General features: G+C 37.3%; 1 protein-coding gene across 1 annotated transcript; it reads right to left on the bottom strand.

The window, feature by feature from the left end:
* Positions 1-20,863: 20,863 nt before the first annotated feature.
* On the bottom strand, positions 20,864-21,292 carry LOC141685460 (uncharacterized). The gene has a single exon (XM_074490559.1). The coding sequence runs from the start codon at positions 21,290-21,292 to the stop codon at positions 20,864-20,866; it is 429 nt and encodes a 142-aa protein (XP_074346660.1).
* Positions 21,293-21,755: the final 463 nt, after the last annotated feature.

The raw sequence follows: 21,755 nt of genomic DNA, 5'->3' as shown, positions 1-21,755 counted from the left end.
ATCTCTAACAACATTATGAAAAGGTTTCCTTGTTTGTTTAGCAGTACACACACTTGACACTTAGATTTCTTATTAATGGCATGCTTTGGAATCAACTCTAAATTCATCATATTCTTTAGAGCACCAAAATTAAAATGACCAAGTTGTAAGTGCCACAAATCAGATAATTCAACATAGTTAATAGAAGATGCAACACTTTCATTAATAAAATCACCGAAAACAGGTTCAACATTTATAAAAAATAAACCATTAGACAAGTAACCCTTGCTAAAAAAATGTACAAGTGTGAGTAATCACTACTTTATTATATTTCAAAGAAAGTTCAAATCCATTCTTAACTAAATAACTTCCACTTATTATATTTCTACGAATGGAGGGAACATGATACACTATAGTGAGAAATAGAATCCGCCCAAAACAAAATCCAGGTCCACGTTTCCTATTCCAAGCACTTGTGCATCGCTAACATTCCCCATCGTCACCGTCACTCCATGACTCTGTTGATAAGATATAAATAAATTAATAGCAGCGCAAATATGCACATTAGTCCAGTATCAATCAACCACTCATATGAAAAATAAGTGGAAAATAGTACAGGGTTGTTAGTAACATTCCCGTCATCGGTTCCAGAGGAAATAACCTCACCAACAACCATGTTAGCTACAGGTCCACTCGTGTTTCCAATTTCAAGCACAATATTTGCTTGATCTACCACTTAAACTTTCTTAGCTTTCTTACTAGGACAGTTCTTGCTCCATTGACCAACATGTCCACGAGACCAATATGGTTTGTTTGCCTTTGGTTTATTAGCCTTATTCTTTTCAGCTTTAGTGTAAGCCGTCTTAGTGACTACCTTTCTTTTATGTCCTACAATCACTACATTCACCTTCGAGCTTCCATCTTCAGCAGGCATTACATGTCCTTGTTTGGAATTATGCTTCTCCTGCATAGAGATGTCCAACACCAAGTTAGTCCGTATGATCTCTCCTTTCTATCTTTTCAAGGAGAGAGCAAACTCTTCCAAGACTTATGGAGCTTTTTAATCACTGACATAACCCGAAACTTCTCAGGAAAGACCATATCAGACTCACCCAAAGTATGAACCAACATCTCAAACTCATGATCCTGTTCAGTCATGAATTTTTCATCCACTAGTTTGAAGTCAAGAGACCTAGCCACAAAATACTTCTCAAGTCCTTGAGAATCAGTATTGTGGGTTTGGTCCAGTTTATCCCATAAAATCTTAGCATTATAGACATCTGATAAATAAACATCGAACAAGGTGTTCGCCAAGGCTGCCAAAATGGCTTCCCTAGCCACTCCATTCTTCTCTTCCCATAAAGTATAAGCCTTAACAGATTCAGCCTTCTCTTGATCCAACACAGGAGAATCATATTGTACCACTTGCCATAGACCCTTAACCATCAATCAAAGTTTCATCTTTTTCTTCCAATGAGATAAAGAAGCTCCCCCACTGAATTTATTAGGCATACACGATAAATCAATAGGTTTGGGAAAATGATACATGGTCTAAACAATGGATGTAGTACCACCACAACCAGTCTTAACAGTTTTAGTAACATCAGTTGTTTCATTAACCATCTTGCTAAAAATAATATAACACGTATAATCACCTCAAGATTATTAGGTATAGTTTATCACTACGTGCAACAATGAGACAATTATATAAAAATATTAAGCAAGAACAGACAATCAACCAAATAACGAAACAAAACACAAAGGCAAACAATAAGATATAATCAGTAATTGAATTGACAAAGAGAGAATAGATCACTTACCTCTAACAGAAGTTTTAACAAAGAAAAATCTGAAAGAGTTATCAACAGCTGAGGCGCCTAGCCTACGAGAAGCCTAGACTGTTCTTGAAGTGATTATTACCCACTTACGCTGTGATGGGTTCCACAATATCAGTTCTAGGATACAACAACACAGAGCAATGCGTCCATAGTCACGTAATGCTCAAAAGCGACTTGTACCTCAGTTCGCCCAGAAAACCTATGCACAAAACTGTATGCATGTGGAGAGAAGAGAGAAGTAGCAGTTAGGGTTTCACAAGTATTTGTGTTCAGTATATTTCTTTTACGAACATTTAGTTCTATATATAATACAAAACAAAACATAAATAAAGATATTACACTAATTAAAATAAATATTCTGACTTTATATGCATTTAATAGAATATATCTCATAATCAAAAATATAACAATCAGTATCAGTGTTTGTCAAATCCTGATACAGACAGGCCAGCCCATTAGCATTTACCTATAGCAAATCCTAATTCAACCTCAGCAAATCCTGCTCCGGGAGTTAAGATTTATTAAGCAAATCCTAACCAGTATTTATTCCAGCAAATCAAATTGTAAATTTTGATATTCCCTGTTACACTGATTCTATATTCATAATAAAATAATATTAAGTCAATAAATATTTTAATTAAACAAAAAGTAAAATTCCTCGCTCAGGGCGCCTCACGTGCGCGAGATGCCAAAATATTCGCCCAAATCGCCTTCGACACGACCCGAGACAGCGGCGCGCATGTGTGTGCGCGAGACACATAATATCACCATGCACACTCACATGTCTTAGTAGTTGTATACTACTTTTGTAGATGATATTATATAAAGTACTCAATCCACACAACTCATTTCAAACTACTAACTTCAACTCAATTTTTATATGAATTATACTAAGAAAATGGTTTAGATCCAAATATGAAAGTTTAAGTACTTTTATATATGATCAACCTCCAATAATTAATTGCAGAAAATTATATTAAGAACATGTTTAAAACAAGACTCAAATTTTCCAATATGTCGTGAAAGCGGTCCGTATAAACGAGTCTATTGCTGCGGTGGGATGATAGGGATTAAAGAGTACTAACTCTGGGAAAATGCTAGTATATTTGATTTTCGACTCCAGTCATCCCAGTGAAGTGGCTAACCAGCAATTGGCCAAGCTGATGTGGGAAGGAAGTTCTAGTGTTACAGGCCCTCACAACCTCAACTCATTTTTCCAGTTGTCAAAGTTGAGCTAATTAGCCTCTCCGTAACCATTATCTCTTTAGAAACAAAACCAATTATTTACATCACCAGTCTCTTTTTGTAAATAAAACCAAACATTTCCATGCTCCATGTTCATAATAAAGCAAGTCTGTGACATTTACACGTATATGTATATACCATAGATACACAACTGTTGACGGAGGAAACTGGTAACAACAAAGATTGAGGTTTCTCGCCAGAATTAAGATCTATGACGGTGGTTCTTCGCCGGAAAATCAAGCGGTGTATGGTGGTTTTAGGCTGAGATTGATTAGAGTAACTGGTGGCTCTCTTATCAGCTCTCAACTTCTTACCCTCTCAATGTGCCTACGTACCCTTTATATAGGGATCAAGCCTGATGTAGTTCTTGTGGAACAAGAAATATAATGGGCTTAGACTTCTTATTCCTAGGCCCAATAGAAGCCCATCCAAAGTGTGTCTTCCACTAGCTTTACGAATGTCCAACTATGAGGCCCAACCGCGAAGGCCCAAGGCTCATCCGTAATCGCAGGACTTCACGGGTAGTGCATCTCCCTGCACAAGGATAACACTCCGCTACAGCTATCTCCCTTGATGTACGGACGCAGATATAGCCACGGTTCACCCCAAGTGCCGGACGCATCCCTGTCCCCCGAATGAGGATAACCCACCAGATAATAGGACAGGTGATCCCAAGCTCTTGGGTGCAAAGTGCAGGATGACTCCAAAGTTCTCCAACGAGGACACCCGTTGAATTCAAGAACAGAGTACCCAAAGCACACACCAATGTTAACCCCGCATCCCCAACGAGGACACCCGTTGAATATAGGAGGAGGCCTTCAATCATCAGGAATACCCCTGGAGGCCTTCAAGCTTTTCACGGACATCCCCCTCCTTGACCGTCTCAAGGAGGGAATTCTTCAAAGAGTACCTGCAACAAATCCATTAGTAAAAATAATCTCCACTGCTCCTCTCCATGCAAGCTTTATCCTAAAGTCACCATTGAGAATACATAGGACAGGCACTGGACGCGTCCTAAGACCATGGGCGCGTCCTCTCTTTCATGAAACCTGCATAGCCTCCTCAAAAACCCTAGTGCACAGCATTCCACTACACAGGGCGCGTCCTGGGCAAGACAGGCACGTCCTCCAGCTGTTATTGCTACAAGACCATATTTGCCAAATGCCTTCACTACGGTTGACGCGTCCACATAGCTTGGGCGTGTCCTTTATCAATCATGCACTCCCAAGCTTCGCCATCACTAGACCATAAAATATAAAACATCTCCTCTAGATTAGGCGCGTCCTCTCTGCCTGGACGCGTCCTTATCTTCTACAGCACAACACCAGATTTGATCGTATTTAATCCGTATTTGACCCGAATCAATTCAATGCCAAATTTTGGGTATAACAACTACCCCACAAATTCCATTTGCAGTTGAAACAAAATTGGAATTTTTATTTAAAAACCTCAAACAAAAATTTGCATGGGCCAATGAGGACGTGTCCTATATTCTGGACGCGTCAACTTTTCAATCATTTAAGATCGACCATTGCATGACAGCTGTCTTGTACACGTCAGCCATCTCTCTCTATAAATATCTTCCCCCTCCCACAACATTACTTTACCATTTCTTTCTCTCCAAAAACTGCCATTACCGCCGCTGCAAGAAGCTAAATTGGAAAATCCGACGAATCCACCAGCCATTTCCCGATTTCTTTAGCTTAATCCAACCCTTAACTTACGAGGTACGTGAATCTTCTTTTATTTCTTCATTAGATCGAATAAATCGACTCTAATAAGCAAAAAACCGTTCATATTCCTCATGTTTTCATGCACTATTCTTCATGCTCGTCGTGTATATATATGTGTGTATATAATAAATCTCCATATTTCGCTCTTTTGATTCTTGAATTATATATGTTTTTAGGGTTTTATTATATTTTTCCCAAATTGCTAACAGTTGGTTAGAATTCCACAGCATTGCAACCACATAGGATGCGTCTACCCTTTAGGGTACATCTTATATTCCCTTATTTAAGACGTATGTTTAAGTCATTTTAACCAGAGTTCGCATAGGGGAAACACTTTACTAGGACGCGTCTTCGTAGTGCATCTCATGCGATAGATTCTTAGGACGCGTCCTCGAATATCTCCAGTATCTTCCTTCTTCATTTTTTCTTTTTATGTGGACGCGTCCTCAAATTTTTCTTCCTTCTTTTGCAGCTGGAGGACGCATCATCTTCATCACCTTTCCATCCATTCAAAGTTCTCAATAAACGCCTTGGGATTTACTCCCCACACTTAATCTCTTTCAAACCCGATTTTCCTGAATTTCACAGGACGAGTTTCTTCCTTGAAGCAGAAAGACGTGTCTTCGATTCCCTCAAATCAAAGAGCTCTATAATGTCTGATTCCAGTTCTGATTCTATGGATCATGTCCCCATAAGCTCTAGAATGAAAAAGAACGAATTCAAATGGAAAAGAACTCCAATTCTCCATGCTACGACCGCCATCGAAGATTGGACGGATGATGAGATTGTACCCACCACCAGCCAACAGCCCCAACGCATGACTATTTCAGATGAGGACGCGTCTCCTTCTCAGGACGCACCAGCTTCTCAGGACCGTCCCCTCTTAGTGTAAGCGAATTTGAAAAGAGGGTTCCAGACCCTGAGGCATATCCTGTGTCCCCCCAGATATCTGATCATCCCCTGGAACATTGGGAATCTTCAGATGTTGAAGTGGATTATGACTGGACAAGGCTTGGTGCTCTAACTGAGGCAGAGAAAAATGCCAGAAGGAAAAAAGAAGGTAAGCTAGCATTTGCAGCTTTTGACTCTACTGCAACTAACTGGGAAATCCAATGGCATAAGAAGTACTATGACATGGAGGGCATCTCGGCGCGCCCTCTTCATACAATGAGGCCACACATTTTTAATATTGGGAACCAAAGGATCCCCAGGATGGTTCTCACACCAAAACTAATTTCCTTGGGTGTGGGCTATAATATCCGGGAAAATTATGTGAATATTATGTGTTAAATAAATAAATATTATGTGTTTTATAAATTTAGAGTAATTATTTCCATGATATTAGATGTTATAGCTGTTATGTGTGTTTCTGTGCGGGCCAGAAAATTTTTACATTGATTAAAATGTGTTTAAACTACAATTATATGAATCGATATGTAATTTGAACTCGTATTTATTTGCATATTTATTAAGGTACTCATTTTATTTCATTTTACGCTTGTTTTAATGCATTTTATGTGTTATCGGGTTTTTCTAGTAATTTAGGGATCGTTCCTGTTTTTTCAAAAATCATCGGACCGGGACCCCACCGGGACGACAAACCCCACAAAATCTATGTTTTTATTTTATAAAATTATTCGTATTTCAAATACCATTTATTTTTGTATTTTCAAATTATTCGCAATTTTCGGCGAATTTTGACATTAATTTTGTATTTTATCATTTTTAAAATTATTCCCGGTAATTATTATTTTGGGGCACTAATGAATATAATTAGGGGATAAAAACACCCTTAATTTATTTTAGGGTATTAAATTTCCTGTATATATAAATAGCAGATTTGTTTTATTTTATTTTATTTTATTTTCAGAAATTACTAAAATTAAAACAAAAATTCATAAAATAGAAAATGGGGGTTAGGGTTTGTTCTTGAACTGAATCGATCGATTGATCCATCTGCAGTAATCCTTTGTTGACGAAACTAATATCGAATCGAAGAGCGTTTCGAAGCCGATCTTTTAGTACCTATTTCATCGATTAAGATTCAGTAAGGCTCAAGAACGACTTCCGTCATTTTATTCGTTTAATCGGTTTGATTTTTTGAGATTTATACTAACTGGTGATTGATTTTAATAGTCGTATTGGATTGTAGAGTTCAGGAGCATCGTTTTGATGTATCACTTGTATATGTTTCATTTCGTATTGATCAAAACTGAGTTTTGTGATTTTCTTTATTTTTGATTTCGAATTTCTGAGCTATAGGTTGATTATTTGATACTGTGAATAATTTGAATAGATTGTAGATGTTATAAGCTTGATTTTGCGATAAGAATCGATTGATTTGGTTGATGTTGGTAGCTCACCGGAAAATCGACGAGTTCGCCGGTGTTCGTCCTTGAACTCATCGGATTCTCGATTTCGATGATTGTTTGATGGTTATTAAGGTTGTATGTGATTGTATAGATTCTGTTGAGTTGATTTGGACTGAGAAACAATAAAAATCGAGTCCGTTTCTGGGGAATTAAAGTTGTCAGATTATTTTTCGTCAACCGGAATCTGGTAATCCCTAGAAACCGGTGAGGATTTCGGCCGTGTTCTTATGAACCCGTTAGGGTTCTTGCCGACCCGGCTATGACCCGTCCAGGAACCCGGGGTTGATTCTTAGAAACCCAAAACCCCAAATTGTATTTTGTTTCTGATTTTCTTTTTAAAATTTATTTAAAAAAATCATTTCTGTTTTTTTGAAAATCATTTATTTAATTTCAAAAACCATTTACTTATTATATATAAATCTAAAAATTATTTACTTAATTATTTTAAATACCAAAAAAATATTTTCTTAATTATTTTAAATTCCTGAAATTATTTTCTTTAATTATTTTCAAAAATACACTTTGATTTAATTATTTATAATTTATTTTAGTTAATTATTTTTGAATTTAATTAATTTATTAAAAATTAATTAATCAATTAATTTTATTTATAAATAGTTATATAAATGTAAATTATTTATAATTAATTCAAATAATTTCTAAAAAATTATTTTAGGCTTTTAAAAATTATATTTTGGCATTTAAAAATCAATTAATATTATTAATAATTGATTTACATCTATTTATATCTTATTTTATTCATAATAATTAAACCGTTCGTCCGTTTAATACGAAATGAACGCGTATAGACTCAGAAAAATATTGCGCTTCCAATAAAAATACTTTCGAGTCCTAATTTCTTTTGTATTGCAATGTTATTTGAATTATGTATCCATTTAAATCGATATCTGATCGGTAAATGCTAATAGTGACTCAATTTTCATTCTGAACGCACTGAAGCATATCTTTTAATGATTTGACTTATGTGTTACATGAAATATGTGATTACGTGTTGTATGAATGTTATGATTACATGCTATATGATATGCATACTATATGTTTACAGTTTTAAAATGCCATGCTTAGTTATAAACGATTGGGTAGATGTCAAGACGTATAGTTACATCGATTGAGTTTTGTTCTGTCAATTAAGATAGTCCTTTTGTTTATAGAATCAAGTAGCCAGGAGTGCGGTCAAGTGTTAGACAAAGTTAGTAGCCGGCAGCTATAAGCAGAGTATAGTAAGAGGTTATCAAGCACACCAGGCAAGTACCCTAACTTCACTTATTATTCAAGTGACGTTTATTTCGAATTATATTATGCAATTATTTATATCTTCACTTATCATTCAAGTGATATTGACTCTGAATTTATTCTTTCAATTTCTCTACTATTCTAAGTTCAGAATAGTTAAATGTTTTTACATTTCGCTATAAATTACTCTATACAGTGAAGCTTTGAATTGAGATTAGCGAATAACTAATTGTTCTGGTTATTTCGCCATTGGTTGTTGAGATAACTCCGGACCATGAGAAATGGGGAGTTATGTGGTTAAATTCTACTCCTTTGACGGAAAATTGTTTTTATAAGTTGGATGGTTGTGTAAGAGGCCGTGGCGGCGGTCCAGTGTGAGCTATGTGTTATACAGGATATAACATCTTGCTAGGACGATATGTGCTTTGGGTACCTTTTGTTTAATTGGATATGCTTCGGTATACCGGTGTTGCTCCGCGGCTGATCACCGGCGGCAACACACCGTCGTTCGAGGATTACAATCCCAAAACAAAATATATTGCAAATGTTGTTTATTAACAAATATATATCAGTTTTGATACTGTTCAGGTATTGTGGTTTGGTTTTGTTCATCAGATATATTGTTGTTGTTGTTCCAAATCATAAGCTAATTACTGCTTGCTGAGCATTTCTTTCGCTCATACTTGTTTCATATCCTGATTCTTTCAGCTAGGCCAGGGCAAGCTTAAGTTCCACGTCTGACCAGAGGTTGTGTGCTTGTAGATAGTTTGGTGTGTTTTCCCGGTAGACAGTTTGGGATGCCTGAATAGTATAAAGGTTTGTAATAAAAGTTGAATAAATTGTAAAACTAATTAGACTTATGGTTTGTAATAACATTTGGTTTGTATTAGTGCCTGTTCCATACTATAACCTGTGATCAATCCATTGCAGGTAAAGGGGTCATATTTATTATATTATTCCGCTGTGATTATTTTATTTTAGTTTAGTGGCTAGTGACCCCCAAATCTAGATCCCGGGTTTGGAGGGCGTCACAGGTTGGTATCAGAGCTACATGTTATGGTCACTGAAACTGGCTTAGGATTGTCATAGATGAGTCATAGGAAGACCATATAAGATAGGCGTGTACAGTTTAGCTGTTATAGGATTAAATTTAGGTTATTGGGCTGGGTTATAGTTAAGTTGTTCATGATCCTTATTTTGTGTTTAGCTCTTGGCTTTTTTGTCATTGCTTTGTTATTGTGTTGGTTTTGAGAATGGTAAGAAGTGTTGGAAAAGTGGTTGGGTGGTTGTGTTGCAACCCTATCCACTGTTTGTTCGTTTATTTGAGATTTCGAGCAAGGATTTAAAAGGTTTGGATAATTCGGAGTAAATTTTCTTTGTATTGTTATTCTCAAGATAATAAACACGATTATGTGATAATTATGTCGCTTGTGTTAATATGGTAGCAAGTTTATGATATTTTGTGAAAAGCTAATGTTTGAGAATTTTGATATGCTAAGGAAGTGCTATATATTTGACACAATGCTTGACAGATTATTATATATGTTGCTTGTTTCTTACCAGAATAATGGCACCAAAGAAAAGGAATAATTCAGGAGAAGATCGTACCGAGGGTCGGACAGATCCAGCGATTGTCCAGATGTTGGGACTGCTACAGCAGCAGATGTTACATCTTACGCAGCAGCAACAGTAACAGCAGCAGCAAGCAGCAGCATCACCTGCAGTGACTTTTAAGCAGTTTCAAGCAGTGAAGCCACCTGAGTTCAAGGGAAGTGCTGATCCTGTGGAAGCCAATGCATGGCTCAAGGAAATGGAAAAGGCTTTTGAATTAGTTGGAGCAGGAACTGAACAGAAAACCAAGTTTGCAAGCTACTTTCTGAAGGGCGAGGCGAACTATTGGTGGGAATCCACGCGAGCATTGGAAGAAGGTGAGTTTATAATTTGGGAGAGATTCACAGAGCTGTTTCTGGAGAAGTATTTTCCGAGGTATATGAAGAACCAAATGGAGATCAAATTCTTGAACCTGACCCAGGGTGATCTTACTGTCGCTGAGTACGAAGCTAAGTTTACTGAGTTAGCGAGGTTAGTGCCAGACCAGGTTGACACAGATGAAAAGAAAGCAAGAAGATTTGAGCGGGGATTGAGATTTTGGATTCAGAATAGGGTGGCCATGTTTGAATTAACTTCATATGTGGCAGTGGTTCAGAAAGCAATGGTGATCGAAAGTAAAAGTGACATGTATCAGAAAGGGAAGGATGGGAAGAAAAGGAAAATAGAAACCTTGGGAGGAGGCCAGCAACAAGGTAACTTCCAGGGCTGTTTCAATAAAAGGCCAGAGTTTCAGGATAATAAGATTGTGAGATTTAAGAAACCACAGCCAGGAAATGGGAATCGTTTTCAGAATTCAAATCAGCAGAGGCTCAATCGTCCACCAGTACCAGAATACAAATTTTGTGGTAGAAGGCACTTTGGGATTTGTAAGGCTAATGTGTTGTGTTACAAGTATAATCAAAAGGGACACTATGCTAATGAGTGTCGAAGTCAGACTACAGCCTATAAATCAGGGATAGTGTGTTTCAAATATGGAAAAATGGGGCATATTGCCAGGGACTGCCAGATAACTGAACCAGCAGCTAATGTGGCAAGAATTGAAGGACCACCAGCAAAGGACCAGCCAAAGGCCAGAACATTTAACATGACTATGAAGGATGTTGTTCAGAGTTCAGACGTGGTTGCATGTATGCTTCCAGTCAACTCCGTAGATGCTAAAGTTTTATTTGATTCTGGAGCTACAAGGTCATTTATTTCTCAAGATTTTGCCGATAAACTGCATTGCGAAGTTAAGTTGTTAGAACAAGCATTAATGATAGAATTAGCTAATAAGAATCAAGTTTTCATCGACCAAGTGTGCCTGAGGTGTGATATTGAGATAGGATGACATCATTTCTATGCCAACTTGATACCTTTTAAGTTGGGAGAATTTAATGTTATCTTAGGAATGGATTGGTTGTCTGAAAATAATGCGCATATTGATTGTAAGAATAGGAAAGTGAGACTTCAGATATTGGGTAGTAAGAAGAAGGTGGTATTACGAGGAAATAGGCAAGAGAAGAAGTTCTTAATGATAGCTCAAGTGAAGAAGTTATTACGTCATAATTGCGAAGTGTATTTGGCCCATGTGGTAGACACCAACAAAGAAGTTCCAGCACTAGAAGCAATTCCAGTTGTTAGCGAATTTCCAGATGTCTTTCCAGACGATCTACCAGGATTACCTCCCGACAGAGAAATTGAGTTTGCGATTGATCTAGCACCCGGGACAGAACCAGTTTCTAAAGCTCCGTACTGGATGACACCAGTGGAGATGAAAGAATTGGCAACTCAACTGCAAGATCTTTTGGAGAAATGAGTTATAAGACCTAGTGTATCCCCATGGGGCGCACTAGTACTATTTGTCAAGAAGAAAGACGGGAGTATGCGACTGTGTATTGACTATTGAGAACTGAATAAGCTGACCATTAAGAATAAGTACCCGTTACCAATGATTGATGATTTATTTGACCAATAGAGAGGCGCTGTATGGTTTTCTAAGATAGATTTAAGGTCTGAATATCATCAACTGAAGATCAAGCCTGAAGACATTCCGAAGACCGCATTCAGAACCAGATATGGGCATTATGAGTTTCTAGTAATGGCATTTGGATTAACCAACGCACCTGCAGCTTTCATGGATTTGATGAATCGAGTATTTAAAAAGTATTTGGATAAATTCGTGATCATGTTCATAGATGACATCTTGATCTATTCTAAAATAGAAGAGGAGCATGCAGAGCATTTAAGGATAGTTTTGGAGATACTGCGTTAGGAGAAATTGTACGCAAAGTTTTCCAAGTGTGAATTTTGGTTAAAAGAAGTACGATTTATTGGCACGTGATTAGCAATAAAGGAGTGGAAGTGGATCCAGCAAAGATTGAAGCCATAATCAACTGGGAGAGGCCAAAAACACCAACGGAAGTACGAAGTTTCATGGGATTAGCAGGTTACTACAGAAGATTTGTGCAAGATTTTGCAAAGATAGCTACGCCATTGACAAAGCTCACCAGGAAGGACCAAAAGTTTGAATGGGACGAGAAATGCGAAGAAAGTTTCCAAGGATTAAAAAATAGATTAGTATCTTCACCAGTACTAGTCTTAGCAGATGATCAAGGAAATTTTGTGATCTTCAGTGACGCGTCATACAAAGGATTGGGATGTGTTTTGATGCAGCATGACAAGGTGATAGCCTACGCTTCAAGACAGTTGAAACCACATGAAGAGAAGTATCCAACTCATGATCTGGAATTGGCAGCTATAGTGTTTGCATTAAAGATTTGGAGGCATTATCTTTATGGGGAAAAGTGTGAGATCTACACGAACCACAAGAGTTTGAAGTATATCTTCACCCAGAAGGAATTGAACATGAGGCAAAGAAGATAGCTAGAACTAATCAAAGACTACGACTGTACTATCAACTATCATCCAGGCAAAGCAAATGTGGTGGCCGACGCGCTGAGCAGAAAAGAAAGGTTGAATATGATAACTTCATCTGAGGAATTGATCAAAAAATTTGAAAAGCTGGAAATAGAGGTTAGTATCCCAAGTATGTCTACAGAGGTATTGTGTGCAATATCTTTTCAACCAGAATTATTACAGAAGGTAAGAAGATGTCAGGAAGAAGTCATGAGCCATGAACGAGACAGTTTGACAAGAGAAGAGATAGGGAGTCAAAAGGATGATAAAGAAATATTAAGATTTTCTTCCAGAATATGGATACCCAACGTAGCCGAGCTGAAAGATGAAATTCTTCGAGACACTCACAACTTCAGATATTCAATTCATCCCGGAAGTACGAAGATGTACAGAGATTTAAGAAAAAAAATTTGGTGGCCGAGCATGAAGAAGGAAATTGCAGAATGGGTAAGTAAGTGCTACACTTGCCACTGAGTCAAAGCGGAACATCAAAGACCCAGTGGACTGATACAACCATTGGACATTCCCGAATTGAAGTGGGAACATATCGCGATGGATTTCATAGTTGGATTATCGAGGACCAGGGCAAATCATGATGCTATTTGGATTATTATTGATAGATTGACGAAGTCAGCGCATTTTCTTCCTATCAACGATAGATTTTCAATGGAGAAATTGGTACGGTTATATCTTAAGGAAATTGTGACACGACATGGAGTTCCAGTATCTATAGTTTCAGACAGAGATCCTCAATTTAATTCAAGATTTTGGAGAAGCTTTCAAGATTGTCTCGGAACGAAGGTGAACATGAGTACCGCGTATCATCCGTAGACAGACGGTCAAAGTAAAAGGATGATTCAGATTATCGAAGATATGCTAAGGGTATGTGCACTAGATTTTGAAGGGGGTTGGGACGAACATTTGCCATTGGTTGAATTCTCCTACAACAACAGTTATCATGCCAGTATTGGAATGCCGCCTTATAAAGCTTTGTACAGGAGAAGATGCAGATCTCCAATATATTGGGAAGAAGTTGGTGAGAGAAAGATTTTGGGTCCAGAATTGATCCATCAGACGAAAGAGAAAATAGAACTCATTCGGAAACGATTAGTAGTAGCTCAAGATCGTCAACGCAGATATGCTGATCCTACCAGAAAGGATATGGAATTTAAAGTTGGTGAAGCAATGCTATTAAAGGTTTCTTCTTGGAAAGGTTTATCAAGATTTGGGAAGAAAGGAAAGTTGAGTCCGTGTTATATTGGCCCTTTTGAGATTTTGAAGCATGTGGGAAAGGTTGCTTACGAATTAGCGTTACCACCTCACATGCAGCATATCCACAACGTGTTCCATATGTCAATGTTGAAGCGTTATTTGCCTGATTCGAATCATGTGATAGAATATGAGCCAATCAAGATTCAGCCAGACTTGTCTTTTGTAGAGCAACCAGTGCAGATTTTAGATAAGAAAGAAAGAGTGCTTAGGAATAAGTGTGTGTCTTTAGTACGAGTCTTGTGGAGGAATCCTAAGATTGAAGAGTCGACATGGGAGTTGGAAAGCGAAATGCGATCCAAATATCCTCACTTGTTTTCTTAGGTTGATTCTGAGGACAAAATCCTGTTAAGGAGGAAGGATGTAATATCCGGGAAAATTATGTGAGTATTATGTGTTAAATAAATAAATATTATATGTTTTATAAATTTAGAGTAATTATTGCCATGATATTAGATGTTATAGCTGTTATGTGTGTTTGCGACCAGAAAATTTTTCGATTGATTAAAATGTGTTTAAACTGCAATTATATGAATCGATATGCAATTTGAACTCGTATTTATTTGCATATTTATTAAGGTCCTCGTTTTATTTCATTTTACGATTGTTTCAATGCATTTTATGTGTTATCGGGTTTTTCTGGTAATTTAGGGATCATTCCTATTTTTCAAAAATCATCGGACCGGGACCCCATCGGGACGACAAACCCCACAAAATCCGTGTTTTTATTTTTATAAAATTATTCGTATTTCAAATACCCTTTATTTTTGTATTTTCAAATTATTCACAATTTTCGGGGAATTTTGACATTAACTTTGTATTTTATCATTTTTAAAATTATTCCCCGTAATTATTATTTTGGGGCCCTAATGAATATAATTAGGGGATAAAAAACCCTTAATTTATTTTGGGGTATTAAATTTCCTGTATATATAAATAGCAGATTTGTTTTATTTTATTTTATTTTATTTTCAGAAATTACTAAAAATAAAACAAAAATTCATAAAATAGAAAATGGGGGTTAGGGTTTGTTCTTGAACAGAATCGATCGATTGATCCATCTGCAGTAATCCTTTGTTGACGAAACTGATATCGAATCGAAGAGCGTTTCGAAGCCGATCTTTTAGTACCTATTTCATCGATTAAGATTTAGTAAGGCTCAAGAACGACTTCCGTAATTTTATTCATTTAATCAATTTGATTTTTTGAGATTTATACTAACTGGTGATTGATTTTAATAGCCGTATTGGATTGTAGAGTTCACGAGCATCGTTTTGATGTATCACTTGTATATGTTTCATTTCGTTTTGATCAAAACCGAGTTTTGTGATTTTCTTTATTTTTGATTTCGAATTTCTGAGCTATAGGTTGATTATTTGATACTGTGAATAATTTGAATAGATTGTAGATGTTATAAGCTTGATTTTGCGATAAGAATCGATTGATTTGGTTGATGCTGGTAGCTCGCCGGAAGACCGACGAGTTCGCCGGTGTTCGTCTTTGAACTCATCGGATTCTCGATTCCGATGATTGTTTGGTGGTTATTAAGGTTGTATGTGATTGTATAGATCCTGTTAAGTTGATTTGGACTGAGAAACAATAAAAATCGAGTCCGTTTCTGGGGAATTAAAGTTGCCGGATTATTTTCCGTCAACCGAAATCTGGTAATCCCCAGAAACCGGTGAGGATTTCGTCCGTGTTCTTATGAACCCGTTAGGGTTCTTGCCGACCCGGCTATGACCCGTCCAGAAACCCGGGGTTGATTCTTAGAAACCCAAAACCCCAAATTGTATTCTGTTTCTGATTTTCTTTTTAAAATTTATTTAAAAAAATCATTTTCTGTTTTTTGAAAATCATTTATTTAATTTCAAAAACCATTTACTTATTATTTATAAATCTTAAAATCATTTACTTAATTATTTTAAATACCAAAAAAATATTTTCTTAATTATTTTAAACTCCTGAAATTATTTTCTTTAATTATTTTCAAAAATACAATTTGATTTAATTATTTATAATTTATTTTAGTTAATTATTTATGAATTTAATTAATTGATTAAAAATCAATTAATCAATTAATTTTATTTATAAATAGTTAAATAAATGTAGATTATTTATAATTAATTCAAATAATTTCTAAAAATTATTTTAGGCTTTTAAAAATTATATTTTGGTATTTAAAAAGCAATTAATATTATTATTAATTGATTTAAATCTATTTATTTCTTATTTTATTCATAATAATTAAACCGTTCGTCCGTTTAATACGAAACGAACGCGTATAGACTCAGAAAAATATTGCGCTTCCAATAAAAATAGTTTCGAGTCCTAATTTCTTTTGTATTGTAATGTTATTTGAATTATGTATCCATCTGAATCGATATCTGATCGGTAAATGCTAATAGTGACTCGATTTTCATTCTGAACGCACTGAAGCATATATTTTAATGATTTGACTTATGTGTTACATGAAATATGTGATTACGTGTTGTACGAATGCTATGATTACATGCTATATGATATGCATACTATCTGTTTACAGTTTTAAAATGCCATGCTTAGTTATAAAAGATTGGGTAGATGTCAAGACGTATAGTTACGTCGATTGAGTTTGGTTCTGTCAATTAAGATAGCCCTTTTGTTTATAGAATCGAGTAGCCAGGAGTGCAGTCAAGTGTTAGACGAAGTTAGTAGCCAGCAGCTATAAGCAGAGTATAGTAAGAGGTTATCAAGCACACCAAGCAAGTACCCTAACTTCACTTATTGTTCAAGTGACGTTTATTTCAAATTATATTATGTAAGTATTTATATCTTCACTTATCATTCAAGTGATATTGACTCTGAATTTATTCTTTCAATTTCTCTACTATTCTAAGTTCAGAATGGTTAAATGTTTTTACATTTCGCTATAAATTACTCTATACACTGAAGCTTTGAATTGAGATTAGCGAATAACTAATTGTTCTGGTTATTTCGCCATTGGTTGTTGAGATTACTCCGGACCATGAGAAATGGGGAGTTATATAGTTAAGGATATCATTTGATTCGACTCCTTTGACGGAAAATTGTTTTTATGGGTTGGATGGTTGCGCAAGAGGCCGCGGCGGCGGTCCAGTATGAGCTATGTGTTATACAGGATATAAACCTTGCTAGGCCGATATGTGCCTTGGGTACCTTTTGTTTAGTTGGATATGCTTCGGCATACCGATGTTGCGCCGCGGCTGATCACCGGCGGCAACACACCATCGTTCGAGGATTCCAATCCCAAAACAAAATATATTGCAAATGTTGTTTATTAACAAATATATATCAGTTTTGATACTGTTCAGGTATTGTGGTTTGGTTTTGTTCATCAGATATATTGTTGTTGTTGTTCCAAATCATAAGCTAATTACTGCTTGCTGAGCATTTCTTTCGCTCATACTTGTTTCATATCCTGATTTTTTCAGCTAGGCCAGGGCAAGCTTAAGTTCGAGATCTGACCATAGGTTGTGTGCTTGTAGATAGTTTGGTGTATTTTCCCGGTAGACAGTTTGGGATGCTTGAATAGTATAAAGGTTTGTAATAAAATTTGAATAAATTGTAAAACTAATTAGACTTATGGTTTGTAATAACATTTGGTTTGTATTAGTGCCTGTTCCATACTATAACCTGTGATCGATCCAATGTAGGTAAAGGGGTCATATTTATTATATTATTCCGCTGTGATTATTTTATTTTAGTTTAGTGGCTAGTGACCCCCATATCTAGACCCCGGATTTGGAGGGCGTCACATGAGCGCGCCCTTATATCCATACATCAAGAAAATTTTGAAGTGGTATGATGTGGCTCCAGTCCAACTGTCCCCAAACTCATACAAGCTAGCTTGGGCTCTGTACATTATGTACCATAACCTGGGATTGGGCGCACCCTCAATGAAAGAGTTTACTTTTTCTACAGCATCAGGAAATGCATTCCCGGGTAGCACTTTCTGGTTGTCAACAAATGGCTCAACAATAAGGGATTTAATGAAGGTAAGATCAGTCATGAACGAGACTGGAAGGAGCCATTTTTCTACATTTATGATGTTAAAAGGATGCGCGTTCGTTTCAACCTAGAGCCGAGTAAGCACAATGTCTAGGACGCGTCTTCTTTTTCAGGGCGCGTCTTCCATTTTGTAACCCTTTCTCTCTTTTCTTTTTGTAACCTCCAACTTTTTTCTCTAGATAAAAGGACTCAGAAAGAGCTAACAGGAAGGAAGAAAAAGAGAGCAGTGAAGGTATTGCAATATGCTGAGAAGCATTTCAACCTCAAGGATATGATCACTAAGGAGAACTTGAAGAAAATAGGAGTTTTGTCCCCACGAGTGGGTTCTTTCTACAAATTTTGAGATTTTTATAATGGGAAGCCCATTCTCACTGCCTCTGATAAATCCAAAGGGCTCCATGCCACAAAAATTATTCAGCCAGACATTAATAAAAAGGTGGACTTAGAGCAAGGTAAGGAATTATTATGTATAGGACGCGTCATGACTCTATGACACGCCATTTTTATGCTTACCTTTTCCCTTTAACTTAACCCGACTTATAGATGTTCCTTTATATCTGTGCGTCTCTTTATAAAATTCTGGGACTGCTATTAACATATTACTTATGTCTTTCCATATATCCAATATGTTCTTAAGTAGGACACGTCATATCTTTAAGGCGCGTCATACTCACACATACATTTTCATATATTTGCATTAATTTTACTTGACATATTTTCATGCACTTACATGTCTTTAACTGCATGCATGTAGAATCTTTATATTATGATATGGGTGCGTCCTATTATCTGGACGCATCTTCTTTATTCAACTAACACCTTTCCATGTTCATATCACATATATGGCTTCTCTTCCAAAGGGATTTGCTATTGGAGCTTCCAAAAAGCTAAGGGCCAGGAAACAGGCCCCTGCAAAGTCTGATCCAAAGGTTAAAGACCCCACTCCTGCTGTAACTCCTTCTCCTCCACCAAAAATAATTGACACTACTGTGCTTGACATCCCTAAGAAGGAGGAGGACGCGCCCTCAAAACGTCAGAAAGTAGTGCCAGATGATCAATCCTTTGTGCTTCGATATCTGAGCGCGTCTTCAGCTGGCGACTTTACTGAAGACGAAGTTAGAGGCTGGACTTTCAGGATAGAGCAACAGACAGAGGAGGCTATGGTGAGGGCTGCAGCTGAGCTTCACTTGCACGCCAGGAAAAGTGCTAATATGTCTGCAAGGCTCAGGGCGCGTCTTGCTGCCACCGACACTGCAAAGAGCCAAGCTGAAGATAAGATAAAATCTCTGGAAAAGTACATTAATCTACTTGTCCAAGAAAAGGATGCTGAGATCAAATTCCTGGAGGAGTAGAAGACGCGTCTTGAGGGGGAGAAAGCCGTGTTGGAAGGTAGTGTCTCCTCTATGGAGAAAACAATGAAGAGTGTTATCACTCTGAATTCTACCATACAGCTGGAGCTTGACACTCTAAATGATGACAAACTGCATGGGTGGAGAGAGGAGAAAAAACTAGTCTATCAGAATGGCTTCGCAGCTGGGTTCGAAGAGTGGTGCTCTGGGTTTATTGTAAATGACCCAGAGTATACTTTTTCAAAGTTCGATGCAGATACCCAGATATGGGTCAATGACTTCAGAATCAGGGCTGCGAATTCCATTAAGAGTAAAAGAATTTTTCTAGGCTTGGATAAAGAGGACGCGTCTCCTGCTCCTTCTCCACTTCAAACTCAACCTCCTCCTGCAGGCAACCAAGACAAGCCACAGGACGCACCTCCTACTTAGGACGTGTCCTATGTTTATTCATGAAGTTATTTTTTGAACTACTTAAAGGGTGCGGGCCCCTCGAAGCTTTGCAAATTGTAATGACTACTTTTGAACCTTATTTGCTGGCACGTTTTCATGGTATTTTCTCGTTAATTTACCTTTATGCATATCTTTACTTTATCAACTCTACTTTGTCATAAAGATGGGCGCGTCCTATGGAAGACGGGTCCCCTCTGGAACATTGTTGTTCTTTCTACTATCATATATTAAGCAGGTGTTATTAATGGGCGCGTCCTTTCTATTTGGACGCGTCTGGATAGAGTTGTCTAGATAGTGTATTTTTAACGAGCATGATATCATGCTGCACTTGTGCATATAAATAAGACAGAGCGTGTGGGGTGTGTCCTTAGTAAAGACGCATATTCTCTTTTAATAATTTTTTATTAAAGAAACATAAAACTGTCGGAGCATCAACCAAGATAACTTGGGGGCATCCTTGAGAATAGTATGCATCTTAATTTCATTTTCACTTGAGTTTTGCTGTCCCTTTTGACAGCCACTACCTCATTTAACGTATTAGGGCGCGCCCTATGTCAAGGGCGCGTCATACAACTTAGTAAATCAACAAATAAGCATCCCTTTGGAAAATTTTCAAAGTTTTTCATTAATAATGCGCTCTGGTGTCAGAAGTGCACCAGTCCCATGGCTACTATGCTCTGTAGGGAATTTATTCAAAAAAATGACCCTTCAACTAGTTCTAAGGTAAGTAGTACATGCACAACCCCCCTAGGCTGGGAGGAATTTATTTAATTCTAGTCTATGATCTGGGCATAGCCCTAAATATATAATGAAAGAGGTACGTAAGGGGCTAAGGCCGCACCTTACTGATAATACTTTCGGAGATATTCCGCGTTCCACGCTTGCGGGACCAGCTTCCCTTCCATATCTTCAAGGTGATAAGTCCCTTTCCACAAGATGGCCTTTATCTTGTATGGTCCTTCCCAATTAGCTCCAAACACTCCATATTGGGGGTTCTTCATGTTGGGCATCACCTTCCTAAGTACCAAATCTCCTACCTTCAGCAATTGTCCCTTTACCTTCTTGTTATAATACCTTGCGACAAGTTGCTGATACCCTGCGAGCCTCAGCGGAGAATTTTCCCTTGTTTCTTCCAAGAGATCCAAATGAAGCCTTTGATTAATCTCTGCATCCTCCTTTGTGTAACGGTCTCTGCAAAGCGATCCCGAACCAACTTCCACGGGGACCATAGCTTCATAGCCGTAAGTAAGCATAAACGGAGTTTCTCCCATAGTAGATCGTTGTGTAGTGTTGTATGACCACATCACTTTCGGGAGTTCTTCAGGCCAATTTCCTTTGTGCTCTTCCAGCTTGGATTTGAGGGTATGCTTTATTATTTTATTCACAGCTTATGTCTGCCCATTGCTTTGAGGATTATAGACCGCCGCAAACTCCTTCTTAATTTTTAAATCCTCACACAGTTGTCGCAACTCCTTGCTGTCAAATTGCTTCCCGTTGTCAGATACAAGCTTGTACGAGATTCTAAACCTTCACACGATGGAGTTAAATACAAAATCTCTGATTTTCTTTGCCGTGATGGTTGCCAACGGCATAGCCTCCGCCCACTTAGTAAAGTAATCAGTTGCGACTACCGTATATTTGACATCCCTTTTAGCCTTGGGCAACTCCCCAATAAGATCTATCCCCCACATGGTAAATGGCCGCGGGCTTATCATAGACGTCAAGATCGTTGCT

Source organism: Apium graveolens, chromosome 9, assembly GCF_009905375.1.
Source record: "Apium graveolens cultivar Ventura chromosome 9, ASM990537v1, whole genome shotgun sequence".
NCBI lineage: Eukaryota > Viridiplantae > Streptophyta > Magnoliopsida > Apiales > Apiaceae > Apium > Apium graveolens.
This window is presented reverse-complemented; position numbering and strand designations above follow the sequence as displayed.